At 42.7% G+C, this 16,617-nt stretch overlaps 1 protein-coding gene across 1 annotated transcript in view; it reads left to right on the forward strand.

Moving 5' to 3' along the window:
* Positions 1 to 16,617, forward strand: part of UBE2H (ubiquitin conjugating enzyme E2 H) — a 348,824-nt gene that overhangs the window by 180,561 nt on the left and 151,646 nt on the right. The window contains exon 4 of the mRNA XM_078677606.1: positions 14,515 to 14,554. Coding sequence (XP_078533732.1) covers positions 14,515 to 14,554 — 40 coding nt within the window. The remainder of the gene's footprint in view (positions 1 to 14,514; positions 14,555 to 16,617) is intronic.

The following is a 16,617-nucleotide window of genomic DNA, read 5'->3' on the forward strand; positions in this document are numbered from 1 at the left end:
ATACAGTTCTACATAGCGGTAGGCACAGTGCTTGGACCTATACCCTGAATTCTCAGAGCAGCTCATGCCATCAGTGAAATTTGACCTGTTAAAAGTCGAGCTGATGGTCTTTATAAGGGTCCTTCTAGGGAAGAGGAGAGTTGTCATTTTATATATTATTTTATGTTTTATATTATTCGATTCTCCGACATTCCAATGCACGTGCACTTTATCAATGGCTCTCATTGTATCTTCAGTACTGTAATAGCTGATTTTGCACTTGCACTTTAGCTATTGTCCTTTTAGTATCATATACGATAGAATGTACTTCACATTGCTTGGTACAATAGTCTGTTGACAATATGTGTTCAGACCATATCCTATCTATTGGACCATTGGGTATTAAAAATGGTTGACATATGAGAGAGGAATTGATGTGAATTGGGAACTGTCAGCACGGAGATTTTATATACCGGCAATTTGCAATGTGCTCTCACAGATGTTTTGTGTTTATAAATATAATTGCGCAAACTATTTATGTTGAATTGAAAAGGAACTATGCGACTTTGGTTGCTACAAATATTTGAATCGTTTGTAGATGACAAACTATTGGAACATCATGTATATTCGAATGCCTTTGCTGATATTTATTGTGCATTGAAAAATGAGAGAGGAATTGATGTGAATCGGGAATTGTTAGCACGGAGATATGAATACCGGCAATGTGCAATATGCTTTTATAGATGTTTTGTGTTTGCATTAATACTATTGATGTTGAAATGATAAAAACAATGCGATTTTGGTTGCTATAATTAATGTAAACTTTTGTAAAAGACCATTTTAAATCTTACAAATAACAACTGAACTGTTGGTAGTTTATCGGCATCTTACAGTATCCTAAGTCTGTTAATTGTTATGCACAATGTAGTCACTTTTTTACAGGAAATAGTGCATTTTTTTTGTATTTAGCACTTCCCGTCTTCAAGTGTGTCATGTGAGCAATCTCGCGGACGCGAGCGAAACTGATTAATAGCGGGCACTATGTCCGAGCAATCCCTGGATTTTATTGTTGAATAAATATGCACTTGAGCATATTGTGTTTGTAATTTGATTTCTATGGAGGTTCATCAAGAGGTCCTCGCCAGATGATCCCCGCTCGATCTCCTATTGCGGGGCTGCAACAGTATATAATATATATAATGCCACTCACCTGTGATCAAGGTGGTTAACGCTGAAACGCGTAAGGAAGTGAGTGATTTTCACAATGCTGCGACGCTGACGAATAAATAAATGTCCTACTTAAAAGTAAGATGGAGTTGGGCTCTGATTGTTCTTCTTGTGAAACCCAATTGTACAGAGTCTGCCCTGCAGGGTCGGGGGCCCCCGGAAAAATGGAGGACTTTTGATATATATATATATATATATATATATATATATATATATATATATATATATATATATATATATATATATATATATATATATATATATATATATATATATATATATATATATATATATATATATATATATATATATATATATATATATATATATATATATATATATATATATATATATATATATATATATATATATATATATATATATATATATATATATATATATATATATATATATATATATATATATATATATATATATATATATATATATATATATATATATATATATATATATATATATATATATATATATACACACACTAGCAGCGCGTCCCGACCTTGTCCGGGAGCAATCAGGCTTCCCCGACCCCAGCCCGCCCCGACATTGTCCAGCAGGCCGGGCCCCCGCCCCGTCCCCAGCCTGCCCTGACATTGTCCGTTGGTCCCCCGGAGCCTTACCTCAACCGCCGCTCCTCCCCCGCGCTCCTCAGTTCACCGCTCCTCCCGCCGGTCCTCACCGCCTGTCCGCCGCTCCTCACCGCTCCTCCCCCGCGCCATGTCCGCCACTCCTGTCCGCCGCTCCTCCCCGCGCTCCTGACGTCAGCGCGCAGGTCGCGGCCGGCGCTACTTCGAAGGGACTACTTTTCTTTTAAGGTACATTTTTTAAATAATGCATATTTTTATAGTTTATATAGCCTATGTCCATCTGCACACCCTGCCGATTACAATAATGTATCGGGTGTGTGGATTGGCGCTGTGGTTCTCGAGTTTAACCGCCTCAAAGGTTCAAAGTTCTTGCTTTATTATAGTAGTATAGATCTATCTATCACCAAAGAAGTGAGCAGTTTTATAGTCTTAGAGTAACCACAAGGGGGTCAGGTAGGTTGCCAAAGCAACAAAGGTGTGAGTAGTACACATGGAAAAGTTTATGTGCCTTAAAAATGCAAGTCATTCCTTTGACATTTACAGACATGTAAAAAAAAAATGCATTGAATTGTTTCAAATGCTTGCTGGTATTGTTCATGATCATGTATAACGTTATGTGCTTGACAGTTATTAGTATAATGTGTATTAGCCTCCCACCACGCATATTCGATAGTTAATTGGGATCTTCCGCCTGTACGTGCTGTAGTTGACATAAACAAAATCTTGTGTGGCTTCAGCTATAACCTGTCATGCGCACGCGCACTCTGTGATCTCCCCCTGTGCTGGAGAGTTATGTTTGTTAGTCCGTGTTGGGTTATCTGTGTTGTAATTCTCATAGGCCCATTGTGCCCGTTGTACATGGCTTGTTTCAATGATCTATTACGGGTCGGGGGCGTGCAAGCAGCATTGCGATGTGGTGTTACATTTTCCGAAGTTGCAATGTCGTGTTACAAACCACTGCCGGAGCATCGAAAGCGGCGCTCCATTGTTTTGGGTTTCCGAGTTTAATCTCTGTGCCGCACAACCTTCGTGTGTTGTGTATGTAACGCTCTATTTGTTTGCGTTTGTTAGCAGAGTTCACCTTTGTGTAGGTAAATTCAAATGTCAAAGAGTGCGTTCTTGCTGGTTTATGAAATAAGCGATTGCTTGGCTAGTGCGTGTAACTATGTTACTCGTGTGTCTGCCGGCCTTTTGCCCAAGTGGGCCTGTTAGGCCTGTGCCTTAGGCGACGGATAATAATATCCAGGATTGTGACTGCCCTGAGTAAGGCTGGATTCGGCTGGTCTCCCGTGTCTAATGTCAAACTGCAGTTTGTGTGTACCTCTTATGCGGCGGTTTCACATGGTGGTGTGGGCATGGGTATATGTATTTGTCTGCATTTAATGCTTTGATCGTGATATGCTACCTGGCTGGCGGTTTGTGTGATGTGGTGAGAGTGTGGTTTCTATGTACATATGAAGTGGTGTTTGATTATTTACATAAAGACGGTGAATCTAGATGTTACAGTAGAGTGGGTTACTATTTGCTTAGGAGCGTGAAGAGGCATGCAGGTAATGCAACGTGCGAAATAAAGGTGTTACAGATGCACACTAAGAGCCTCATCAGCATTGTGTCCATTAGGGATTTTACAATCCAGCATGATTATGTATTTAGACTCTAATCTTCGTAGAGTTTGTAGTCTGTTGCCTCCCCTTGGGTTCAGTTTGACGCTATCTATCACGAAATATGACAGATCATCTGCCTTGCTGTCATGGTGTGTGTTAATGTGTCGGGCGACCGGGTAGGATTGATCATCATTGGTGATGGCCCTGAGATGTTGCAGGATTCTGAGAAGGACGGGGGTAGATTGTGCTGCCCACATACAATTTATTGCAGGTACAATGTAACACATATGCTGCGTGGTCCGTCTTACATGTGTAGTGCTTTTATTTCGAACAGGGTTTTTCTCAGTGGTAGGTTTACTGTTTTGGTGTTGCACCCGTGCCTGCACGCTTTACATTTGGCGCATTTGAAAAACCCTGTTTGGGCTTTTAGCCAGGTGTTTCCTTTGTCTAGTGTTGGTGCGTTTTTGACAAGTTCCTGTCTCATGGATTTGGCCCTGCGAAATGTGAGTTTGTGTAGTTTGGTGCATGCTGGGCCTATGACGGGGTCAGTCCTGATCAGAGGCCAGTGCCTGTATAGAATTTTACGTAGGTTGGCATGATACTTGGTGTACCCTGTTATCAGTCTGGGGGGTCATGGTGGTTTTTGTCGTCAAGGGTTTTGGACTTTTGTTGCTACCCCTATGGAGCAGATCTACTCTTTTGTCCCTCACATTTCTGTTTGGCTTTGACCAAGGTTTCACTCTGGTACCCTCTGGCGCTGAGTCTTTTGAATGGGCTATTTGTGCTTGATTGCAGATCACGGTCTGTGCTACAATTCCTCTTTATTCTTGTACATTCAGCATAGGGTATGCTTTCTTTCAGGCTATTTGGGTGGAAGCTGTGCGCGTGAAGTATGGCATTCCCCTGCAGTCTCTTTTCTGTGTGTACGGGTTTGTATTTTGTTATCTGTATGATAGAGTTCCAGGTCTAGGAACCCTATCTTATTTTTGCTGGTGGTGCATGTAAATTTGAGATTTAAGGTGTTATTGTTGATCTCAGTGGCAAATTCTGAAGCGCTTTGTTCCGAGCTCTGCCACACCATGAAAATATCATCAATGTAGCGTCTGTAGACCACTGTTATTGTCCATTGTGTGTTGATACTTTGCCATGAGTACTTGCTCCTCCCACCAGCCCATATGCAGATTTGCATAGCTGGGGGCGAAGCAAGTACCCATGGCCGTCCCTTGGGTTTGTTTGCACAGTAATTTGTTGTAGGAGAAGGTATTGTTGTCTAGGCACCACTTCGCCATCTGAAGAAGCATCATGGTATGTTGGTGGAGTGTGATGTGTCTTGTGCCTAGATAGTGCTTGAGCGCATTAAGCCCATCCCTGATGCTCGTGTATAAACTTTGTACATCAAGGGTGATAAACAAAATCGGAAACATAGCTCAAAGTCCCCAGTGTCCTGTGTGTATGCCGGTAGTGTTCTTACAAGGGGCTGAAGAAAAAAGTCTATATATTTGCTAGTGTTCTCAAAGAGGCTTCCGATGGCGGAGATTATTGGTTTCCCTGGTGGGCAGTTGATGTCCTTGTGCACTTTCGGGATGCTATAGTTGGGGCGTGATCGGATAATCTTTCCTCAAAAAATCTAGTTCACGAGGAGGAGCCTAGCAGCAGCCGCGATGGCCGCCTGATTCCTCGGCTCCGCCGACCTTCTCGCTTTCCTCCCGTCTCCTGCCCTATCCTGCTCGTGATCCTGAATCTGACCGGCGCTACCGGAGTCGGGAGAAGAACCCGGTTCTAGGGATGTGCTTAACTTCGCATTCTGGGCTGTAACAGTGACGGAGCGCCCTCGCCCTTCCCTGATGCCTCGCGGCTGAGCCCGGGTCTTTGTTCTGCTTGTGTGGCCGACCCTGTGAACAACGACAGCGGCCATCTCGAGCTGGGCGGCGCTGACTGTTGAGAACGACTGCTGCCTTTGATTCCTCTCGGCAGCTCATCCTGCTCTGTTGCCCCTCACGCTGCTTCCAGGCTGAGACCGCTACATTCTATCTTCGCCCCGGCCTCGGACGGCTACTCTCGCTACATTTGTTTCCCCCCAGCGCGGTGACCGCCATTTTAGATAGCTCACACTCGCTATTGGGGAGAGACTGCCCCAGGGTGCTGCTGGAGCCCGTTTGATGTTGCTTTGCCCTGACATCGTGCGAGGTGCAGGAATGGATTGGATTGCCCCTGTACCCCCAGTTTGGCTGTGTTGTGGTGGTCGCCGGCGGGGAACCTGGCTAACGGTACAAGGAGATGGCGTCCGACATCAGGACTCTGTATACGCCTGTGAGCGGTGTGTGCAGTGGCAACTCTGAGATCGCCTGGTCCCTTGGGACGACGGCGCTCATGCTCGAGCACCGATTTCTGCTGGTATGCCCGACGCACAGGGAATTGTTGCACCTTTATTCCCTGAGACGCCCCTGCGGATTGTCGACGTTTTGGAAGCCCTGGGTGAGCTACGTGTTGCCCACCGTACTGTTGCTCGAGAACTGGGGGACCGCCTGGACGCTATTTCATCCAGTGTGACACCGACCGACCAAGCTTGCCTGCGAGTGCAGGGCGCTGCGCCACATCCTATGCCCTACTACTGCGGATTGTCTACTCCGCTGTCCACGGTTGCGCTGCCGGCGCAAGATCCTGCTCCCACCGTGTCGCTACATGTACTAGCCTGGAAGACATCTGCTGCTCATGGCCTTATGCGGCGGAGTGGGAACTCTCTCCAAGAGCCATGTCTGGCAGCCTCATTGGGGACTACTGTTGGAACTTGTCATCTTCCCCCGGAACTGATTCTACTGCTTGGGTTGACTTTTCTTTGTGATCTACTGCTGCGTGGTCTTCCTCCTGCTGTGCTCGTGCCGTGCTGGGCTTTGTGTTGGACAGTTCATGGCGGCCAGCTTCCTACTCTGCTGAGGTCGTCTCGTCTGCTTGCCCCACCAGTGATGAATATCGCGCAATTGGACTCTGTTGGCACATTGGACCGTAAGGGGCTGGGTTGAGGCTGTTTTTTTCTTCTTCGCCTGCTGAAGTTCTTAGTGCTGGGACTATAATCCACATGCCGGGTAGTGGGGTGTTGGTTCTGTATTGGTCTTGGGGTTCGGGGATGGGCGATTGTGGTTGCGCACGTTGATTGCTTTACTTTCCCTGCCTACGATTTATTTGAAATGTCCGGTCCTTCTTCTTCCTGATGTATTGGCGGGGGGTTGTGTTTTGGCCCAAGGTTCTGGGTGTAACGGATTCTGATTCTCTTTTTGTTTCATGTCTTCCGAATTTACTGTTGCATGTGGCGTAGATGGTGTATTTGGCCGGGATGTCCGGGAGATCCTGATATTGGGTGGGCTCCTCCTCACCTTTCCTTTTTCAGGGAGTAGTGGATTAGTTTATTCTTTTCTCGCTCCCTTTGTCTCTGCTGTTAGGGCTTTTTCTTCCTTTTTCTTTTCATTTTTCCTTTTTTCTCTTCCTTTCTCGTCTATATTTCGGGTTCCTTAGTGGGAGACAGACACTCTGCCGTGGGGGGGGGTAGGCCGTAGCCTCCGCATTGCTGTAGGGTGGGGGGAGGGTTTTAGTTTTTGTCATTTAGTTTCTATGGGCCTTATTTTCTATTTCTCTGCGCTTTCTCTACCTGTTTCTTTTCTGGGTCCGCGATAGGGGTTAGTGGGGGGGCGGCACGGTTGGGGGTACGTGAATCCTGGTTGCTGCTCTTGTGGTTTTCTTTGTACCGCCATTTTGTCCGATGTATTCTCCTCAATTGTTGTTTTTAGTATCGATGCCGCCTGCTCATGTGGTGCAGCGATTGTACGGGCTCATTATTTCTTTGTTCTTATTCTTTATTGCATTTATCTCGTTCAGAAAACTTTAAAAAGGTAACCTTCATTGCTCCTTCTCCCCGGCGCCGTGCGTCTTTTCGCTGCAATGTCTATTGATTGTTGCTAATTTATCTGATGCCGCTGGGGGTCTGATTTGCTTGCATTTGTGCGTTAATGTATCGTGCCCGACCTGACGGTTGTGGGCCCGTATTTGTTCTTTCTATGCACAATAAAGGTTTAAAAAAATAAAATAAATAAATAAATCTAGTTCACATTTCGTGATCAGTCCTTTTCCCCTTCAGTCGTACAGACAGGCATGATATCTTTCCCTGATGCTTGTAATGTTTGTATTGCTTGTTCTGATGTAGCATTCATTATCTTGTAATTGTTTCATGGCCTCTTTGTGATACATCTCCAGTGGCCACAGTACTACATTTCCACCCTAGTCAGCGCAGCGAACTATTATGTCGGGATTGTCCATTACTTTGGAATATTTGGATTTTAGATCGTTGGAGCTTTGGTTAAAGGTTCTGCTGCTTAGAAGTGCTAGGTCCTTGAGATCTTTGATTACCTTATCGGCCAACATGTCTGTTGTCTCTTGGCATGGGTGGGTTGAATATGGATTTGGGTCTGAAAGGTGTTTTTACTGAAGCATAGATGGAAAAGTTGGAAAGTGCGCAGGTTTCAGTGTTGTTAAGTGTTTCATTTTCCAAGTTCAACTCTATTTCTGTCATGTCTCTCAGGAAGTCTACATCTGCTACACTCGGGGAGTTCAGCTGAGATGATGTACCTGGTTCCTCAGTCAGTGGTTTGTCCCTCATGTTGGTAAAATACTTATTTAGTATGAGTTTTCTTGTGAATTGGTATAAGTCTATTCTGGTCTCTGTGTAGTTAAAATGTGTTTCTTTACAAAATGAAAGTCCTAGGGCAAGAGTTTTGTTGTTCAATTGTTAGAGCCATGTTGGTTAGATTGATTACTGTGTTTTCTTCCATCGGTATGTTTATCTTCTTCTGTTTCTCCTGTAAGTTGGCTTTGTTCTTTGCGCCATTTCCGCCCCACCATCTATTCTTCCTCCTTCTGCTTTTTGAGGGTTTGTTTGAGGGTTCGTTCTGTTTTGTGCCTGGTCTTGCCTCGGTATCCTTGGTCGGAGGCTCTGGAGGCGTTCTACTCGTAAAAAAACGAATTTGTCTACTGGTGTCGGTACTCTCTTGTGCTGGTTGGGGTTTCCTCCTACATCTGGTTCTGACTCTGCCCCTGAGCTGACTTCTGACTCCTGATTCGCTCAGTTCTTGTGGGCAGGGTGGAGTGTTACCTGTGGCTGATAGCTGTTGACGGCGGATGTTTTCAAACTTGGTGTAAATCCTTCCTTGTAGGTAGTCATTACTGTCACGTTGGAATTATTCCGCTTTTCTTACCTTGATGGTGTTCTCGTGTTTTTGTACTCTCATTTTGATGTCTGTCAACCCTTTGCTCACTTCATCTTGGTTTGATAGTTTCGCATGTTTTGTCATGATGCATTCTATTTTCAAAAGCAGTTTTTCCCTGTCTGTAGTTGCATATTTAATTAAAATGCGCAGCATATTGCGTGATGATTCTGCACTGTTATATATTTTGAATTCTTCTATAAAATAAATTCTGGGTATATAAAGGTGCCGGACTATTTTGTTTTGCATCTATGCTGTATGTGTTCAGGTAAGGGTATTTTTATCGGAGGACTCGAAACTGGCTTAATTCAACAAATACTATTGTTGAAGTGCGTATTGTTGAAGTGCCTGTGCCCATGGACTGAGCCTTAATGAGAATACCCCTGGATCAGTGTTTTATTGGCAGTTGAGCTCTATTCTTGGTTGATATATTTGCTCAAATGGAGTTTCGTGAGGTCTTTAGGTTTCAGGTTAGTGGCAGTGTGCTGCCATAATGGTGATCTGGCACTGGGCTTGATCTCCGAGATCCTAGGAGTCTGAATTTTAATATTGCCAGTCACTTTAGCATGCACAGCTGAGATTAAAGACATTTGAGCTGTCTTTTACACACAAAGAGACAAACATACATTATTATGTCTAGAGCCCTTGGGCAGGACAGCGGTTTCCTTTTAATTATTTTCAAAAGATAAGGACTCATTTCAAATTGTAGTTGCATTTATATAGCACTTACTACTGATGATGCGTTGAAGCGCTTTGGGCCAGGCAGCATGCTCTCAGGAACCCAAAGTTGGTGGTTAATGCAGGGTCATTAGTTATTGTTGGTTATAGGGATTGCTCTTGTACGCTCGAGCAAACCATTCCATGCCTTCATACCAGTTTTTCTGCAGTGGATTAGATTAATAGGTATTAGTCATGATCCGTAGTGGGACAGAGGAATAATGTTTATACACATGTTTTGTGGGTTTAATAGATGCGTTACAGGAGATTAGGTATTAAGTTGCAGGGGTATAACTTTCAAAGAAGGAGAGTTTGGGACGTTTGAAATGGTTCGTGGGCAGTTTGAAAAAAATGCATTAATAAAGATTAAAGCAGACAAGCTAATGACTCAGAAGTTAGTGTTCAGACAGGAAGCATACAGAAGATGGAAAGAGTGCTATTTGAAAGAAAAAAGGAAAGGCGATAATCAAGTTTTGAGTTATGGTCAATTTTCATGTTAGATTTTAGAAATCTGAATAACACTTTTTGAGAGAGCGTGCAGTTTGAGGATACAAGGCTGTAGAAAGAAGCAGCATTATCTGCAGGAGAAGATGGTACTATATTACACTTTTGATAGGCACCCGAGTCTTGTGTGCACTTAAATGTCCCATGAAAGACAAAACCTAACTTCACGCTGTCTTTATTCATAAATGTTTTAGTGGGGAAATGCTTCAGAAAGTAGTGTTCAACTATCCACTGTTCTTTCTCAAGGCATACAGTCAACCCACAACTAGAGTGCCATTATACCACTTTTTCAGCAAGGGTCATGGATTGGAGGCAGAAAGTAATGGCTGGGCACAAATAAAGGGAACTCTTGACAGCTTAAGGGTTTGCTCAAATGAAACAGTAGCATCTAGGTCATAGTAATGTGAGAAAAATAGATGTATAATTAATACAAACATGAGAATGAGATTCTGTGCATGCTGGAGCAGTAGTCTTCTCATGTTCATCCTAAACTATGGCTCCTGGTATAAATTAGAAGACAAAGTGGGATACCTCTGCATAAGATGAAGGGCAAGGAGCGCTTCCCTTCGGGTGGAAGTGTTCTTCCTGCATTCCAGTAGCTGGAGGGTGGAGATCCAGAAGCGGAATAGTCACAGGCCTTCCTTTAGAAATTCAATGAACGCTTTGTTCGCAAACGGCTGCTGGTTAGACTTCCTAGAGCACCTCCTTTTGGTAGATCAGAGGTGAGGGGTGTGCTCCAGATTATGGTGTGCAAGATGAATGGGACACTTTGGTTGAGGCCAACTTTTTGTCTTCCTTGTTCATACTTACATTTGTGCGGATACCATGTTCTACTTTTGTAAATAATTTGTATTCGGTTTTTTTTTAAACAAATTATTTCTTGATAGATTTTAGCTTATTATTTTTTATTTATTTTTCCACTGAACAATTGACAAAATAGTCATTGCAGGATATGTCCACAAGAATGAAATGTCTTTGACAAAAAAATCTTTTATAACATAGCCACTCTCCCTTCCCCTTGCTGATACATGTAAAAGTATAAAAACCACCCTTGGTGCCTATTGACCACCTTACAAGTGTATAGGAGATCTAGAGATTCATGATATGCCTAACATCAGTTCTCATCCTGATCCCGCAATGGTAGTTCCTTGTGTGGAGTGCGTTGCGGACCGGTGTGTGTCGTCCCCAATGTCGAGCCCAAAGTAATGTCTTCATGGGTCCCAGATCCTATGACATTTTTTTGGACATATCCTGCTGTGATATGCGACCCGTTCAGCCGCCTTATACAAGTCCATTCCTGTATGGTAGGTTTGTCTGCCGCCTCCCATTTCCTCGCTATGTCCCGTTGAGCAACCACCAACTCCAAGAAAGCGAAAATCACTTGCGCTCTGGTGATATGCACGTCGTTTGGTATCCCCGGTATCACAAAACGGGGCTCCATGGGTAACGTCACTCCCAAAACGTCCCCCAGTATTTTGAGTATCTGCATCCAGTATATCTGCAATTCAGGGCATTGCCAACCCGTGTGGAAAAAGTCACTATTGACCCCGGAGCAAGTCAGAAAGGATGATGAGTCAACCCGCCCCATTCTGTGCAGCCGATTTCGATCATAATATATGTGATGTTGTATCTTAAATTGGATAAGACGTAGTCTCGCCCTTATGGCTCTGGGGTGCATTAACGCCGCTTCCCAGTCTGTCCTCCAGGGTTCCCACCTCTTTCTCCATCTTGTTCTAAGCTCCACCAGTCCATCCGGGATGTTGGTAATAGTTTTATAAGTAAAGAAGACCACCCTCGAATTAGCTCCTCTTGCAGAAACCTACCCTCCAGGGGAGCGTACTCTTGAAGTTGATCGTTTGGAAAAGTCTTTCAGCCAGGCATGGCTCAAATACACGTATTTAAGAAATTGAGTCAGTCAGTCATTAAACTTAATTCAGTTCACATAATAAAAAACCATAAAAGTTACATAGTACCATTAAATTACAAATCGTCTATAAAAATATGCAAATCACAAAATACTTTCACAAACATAAGATACAGTTGTTCCATTAGACATTCAATAATTAAAAGGAGAAATGCATCATATTAATTCAGTTGTTTAAAAAAGTTAATTCATAAAATGCACCATCCAGGACCCTTAGGGGTCAAGACATTTTCTGTACCTTAATGAACATTTCAGAAAACCAACCACAAACGGAGAAATCGAGTCATTCAACTCCTACTCCTGTTTGAGCTTTGTCCATGTTTTTAGGTCTCCATCTTCTATGACCTCTCCTACTGTGGAGATCCCATGATCCAAATCCTCTGAGCTTCCATAGCTCATTAAACCACGCCCCCTCCCAGAGCGGTGTGTTCCTCGTGACCCGAGCCGTCTAACCCATAATTTTAGTCGCCCATGCCGATAGTCACTAGAGTTGTGTTATGGGTAGCAGTCGGTAGCTGTCCTTCCCTCCATAAAAATAATGTAAATGCATGTTACGGCAGCCTCTCCGCCCTTTCCAGGCGATAAGTGGGGTGGAGTCTATTCTTATGTATCCACTCATTTATGGGTATCGGGTGCGAGGCCCAATAATAGGCTTCGATATATGGGTGTGCAATCCCTCCGTTATATGGATTACGATTTAGTGTCTTAAGCACCATTCTAGTGCTTATGAAACTAGTGACCCCCTTTCCATAATAAGGTGCGGGTTTAACTAACCATTTCAGTAAAGGTACTTGTAGGGAGGGGATGGTACGAGTTGTGAAGAACATAAAGCAGTTGAGGTAGGGTAATCATTTTAAAGAGTGCCGCCCGCCCAAGTAAGATGAGGGGGGCCGTCTCCATCTTTCAATGTCCAACTTGAAATTAGTTAGGATAGTCTCTAGGTTCACCTTCCTGCATGTTTCGGGATGAGGCGTAATATGATACCCAAGTATTGAAAACATTGCTGGGCAGCTCGCAGTGCCCTGGGCAGGGGCCAGTCAGTCTGGGAGTCATTTGGGCAATAGAATGTCGACTTGTCCAGTTGATTTTGTAACCAGAGTAGCAGCCATATTCGACTATTGTTTTGAACATGGCTGGTAAAGTCGTGGATGGGTGAGAGATGTATAATAGAATGTCGTCGGCGTACAAAGAAATCTTTTCTTCTTCGGGGTCTGTGGAAGTACTGCGGAATCCCTAATGGAGGGATGGGATCGGATTTTACATGCCAGGTATTCGGGGGTCAGCGCAAAGAGTAAGAGTGAGAGGGGGCAACCCTGTCTTGTCCCTCTCTCAATGGGGAAAGATGCTGAGCCCGTACCATTAACACTCACCATGGCCACCGGTTGATTATAAAGAAGTGTCACCCAGCTTCGAAATTTCGATCCAAACCCAAATTTAGTCAGTGGCATCTAGAAACATCCAGTCTACAGCGCCGAACGCCTTTTCTGCGTCCAAGGACAGGAGCGCCTGTGGATTTGTTTGGGACCGCGTTTTCATAAGCTAATGAGGAGTTTGTCGAAGATTGAGCCGAGTAGAACGACCCGGCATGAATCCCGACTGGTCTTAGCTTATTACTTTTTTAAACATACTGTTCACTGCGTTAGAGTAAATTTTGTGCTGAAAAATACAAACAAGACTACATCTGCACATACTCTCTTTTCATACAAGTTGCAAAACTACTGCAGGACTATACTACAGAAAATTATTCACAGCAACACCAATCATTTGTTTTTATCAGTCATACTAGTGTCTCTCAAAATTCCACACTGGCTTGACCTTTTAGCTGCAGAGCTATTTATTTCCAAATTAGAAATTGGAAAGACTGCTACTGCAGTTTTGCAAATGTTCAAGACCACATGTAATAAATTGCCCAACAACTAAATTTGAGGCACGGAAGTCATTCAACAAGCTTATGCAACACTAAAGAGACTCGCCTCTTTACTTATTCCCTCACTTATGTGCCCTCATCAGGTCCAGCTGCCCCATTTTCATCACTGTAGAGCCATTTGAGAAACCTAGAATTGTTTACTAAAATTTGGGAATATAGTGGTTTTCTATTTTTTCCGTCTCACTCTTTCTTCTCTGTACTTACCTCCGTATTCTAGTAGCATGTCATCTTTGCGATATGAGTTTACATTTGCTGCAGTTTATTAGTTTGGGCTATTTTCTGGTTGCACACATTCATTAGTGAGGAATAAAAGAAATAAGAAATTATCCTCGTGCAGCTATTGGTTCCTTCGTGGCATAAACATTATGAATGCTACTCTATTTCTTTTTAATGGGAAAATAAAAAAGTTCCAAAATCCAAACTCTTGGCAACTTTGGTTAACGCAGTGGACCTATCTTATGTACTGTGTATATTTTGTTTTTGCTGTTACTTGAGATGACGTGTGACTAATTCCTATTCTGTTCTATAAACTGCCAAGATATGGAATATATAACGTTATTACTGAAAATAAATCCTGGATTTGGGCCCTACTACCAGAAGGCTGTATGCACTTTTCAGCTTTAGAGTTTGCACTTTACTGACTTGTTTTCCTGAGCCCTTGTTGAGTTAGTCTCTTACAGCAGGCTTTTGTTTAGCAAACAGGATACTGTTGAATTGTTAATAACTGCATGTTTAATCTTTTTTCCATAAGACTAATCCTTGTGTATCATTACAGGATTCATGAACAAAATTTTCCACCCGAACATCGATGAAGCGTAAGTAAATTATTTCTCAAACACCTTTTTATGAACCCTCATTTTCAAATGTACATTGTTCTTTAGGTGTAACTTCCATCGGAAGAAGGCTCAGGGCCTTTTCAACTGCAGCACTGATGACAAAATGTTAGGGCTCCACTGATATCCAAAAAGACAGATTGTGGGAGAGCAGGCGGCAGAGGTTCTGATGTTTAGTTTTCTCTTTTTGAAGGCTGACCAATTAGGAGAGGTTATTGTGAAGCAGCTTCCATTAATGATGAGGGTACGAGAGATCTGTGGAGTAGGGGAGCGAGGCTAAGAAGGCAAATAGCATTAGCAATAGAGTACAGACTTTCTGACACCAGTTGAGGTGCTTGTAGTTAACCTATGGCTACTGTTGGAGTGGGAGACACTGGTATGATCAGATTTCTTTTTTTGTATGCCGATTATCAAGCGTGAGTTATTGCTCATCTGAGGACCGTGCAAGTGTCAATCAGACCTCATAAAATGTGGCTATAACTGATAATGGGGACACACGGGAGCAACTAAGTCCAACTTTGAGAAGGAATTTTCAGGGGAGAAGCAGCATTTTGGAAATGATCGTGCTCATTAGAAGACGTGCAAGCTGGGGATTTGTTTAGTTTAAACAGTAGGTTTGGTGCTTTCAGTTCTCTTTCAGTAATACCTGATAATCCGAGCAATAAAGCAGATATTCTGTTCACTAACTGTTTAGTTTGTTTTTGCCTTCATTTTCATGTGCCAAGGTTGCAGCTTTTATGTTGGCTTTGAATAGGTGTTTTGTGATTATATAAACTGCCTATCAGACAGGTCCTACTTCTAATAAAACTACAGATGGCATTGGAGAGGCAGGCATGTTCATCAAGCCCCTTGGGATGTGTTACGGCAAAGTGCTTTACAGACTCCCAAGGCATTACAGGGCATTGGTAGATAATATCCCCAGATTACCTCCTAGCATGGCCTGCTTTTCATTTAAGCGGACATCCAGTTCGTGCTACTCAACAAGTGAGTTCTGAGGATGCATGAGTTGTGGGTGGGAAGCAATAACACTTGAACTCGATGCAGAAGGTGGCAATTGCAATTAAACTGTCACCTATTGGTTAGTTATTTTTTCAGTAAAGCATCGAAACTTATTCTTGTTATAACCAATATTCCATTTCCCGGTTGCCAGATTTCTTTGTAAAGGTAAAATGTTTGCCAAAGATGAAAGTTGCAGAAATGGGTATGTATGTTTGGTTCTTTGCATAGCCAGCCAACTTATACCTACCAGCCAACTGTACAGATGTAGCTTAGAGTACTGAACATTTTCTTCAACTTATCGGTTTAACTTATGTTGAAGTGGAATTGAAGGAAGCACAGTTTTTGGTAGCATTTACAAGGGTGTTTTTGCACTGTAACTTTGTGCATTGGATTTGATCGATTTCGGTAGAACATATCCTTATGAAATTGGTTGTTAATGGGGGTTTTGTGAAATTATTATTGAAGGAGACTGCTTTTAAATTTCAATTCATCTTTATTTCGATACATCTGTATCATAAAAGGTACATAAAATGGTGTATTTCATAAGGGAATTTTTCATAATGATACAACTTTGAGCAAAATACATTTTTAGGGTTTAGAAATTATGGAAGGGAGGTGTCAATCATAATGTTAAAAATACTATAAATACTTAAAAAGGCCCATATAAAAAATAAAATCATTCAAATTTGCAATCGATTTACCACAAAGCTACCCCAAACCACGCGAAAAACCTAAACATTCAACAATATTTCCTGGTTAATTCATATGTCTTAATATCGATTATCTAATATATACTAACATTTCTCGCCAGCTTTTAACCTAATAAAGTTCACTACTAGCAGAAATCTACTTGTAGCAAAAACAATGACCTGGAAGGTATCTGTTTTTAATATCATTTCAGCCTCTCTGTACGATCCCACACCTATGTTTGTACACAGTGGTTTTATCCATCTTTTTCTTGCAATCGCATAGGCCGGACAAAAAAAAGAACATGTGCAATATCTTACCTTGCTCCCCTAGAGCACAATATACATATTTCATTGCTA

The sequence above is a fragment of the Lissotriton helveticus genome, chromosome 1_1 (genome assembly GCF_964261635.1).
Source record: "Lissotriton helveticus chromosome 1_1, aLisHel1.1, whole genome shotgun sequence".
Lineage (NCBI taxonomy): Eukaryota > Metazoa > Chordata > Amphibia > Caudata > Salamandridae > Lissotriton > Lissotriton helveticus.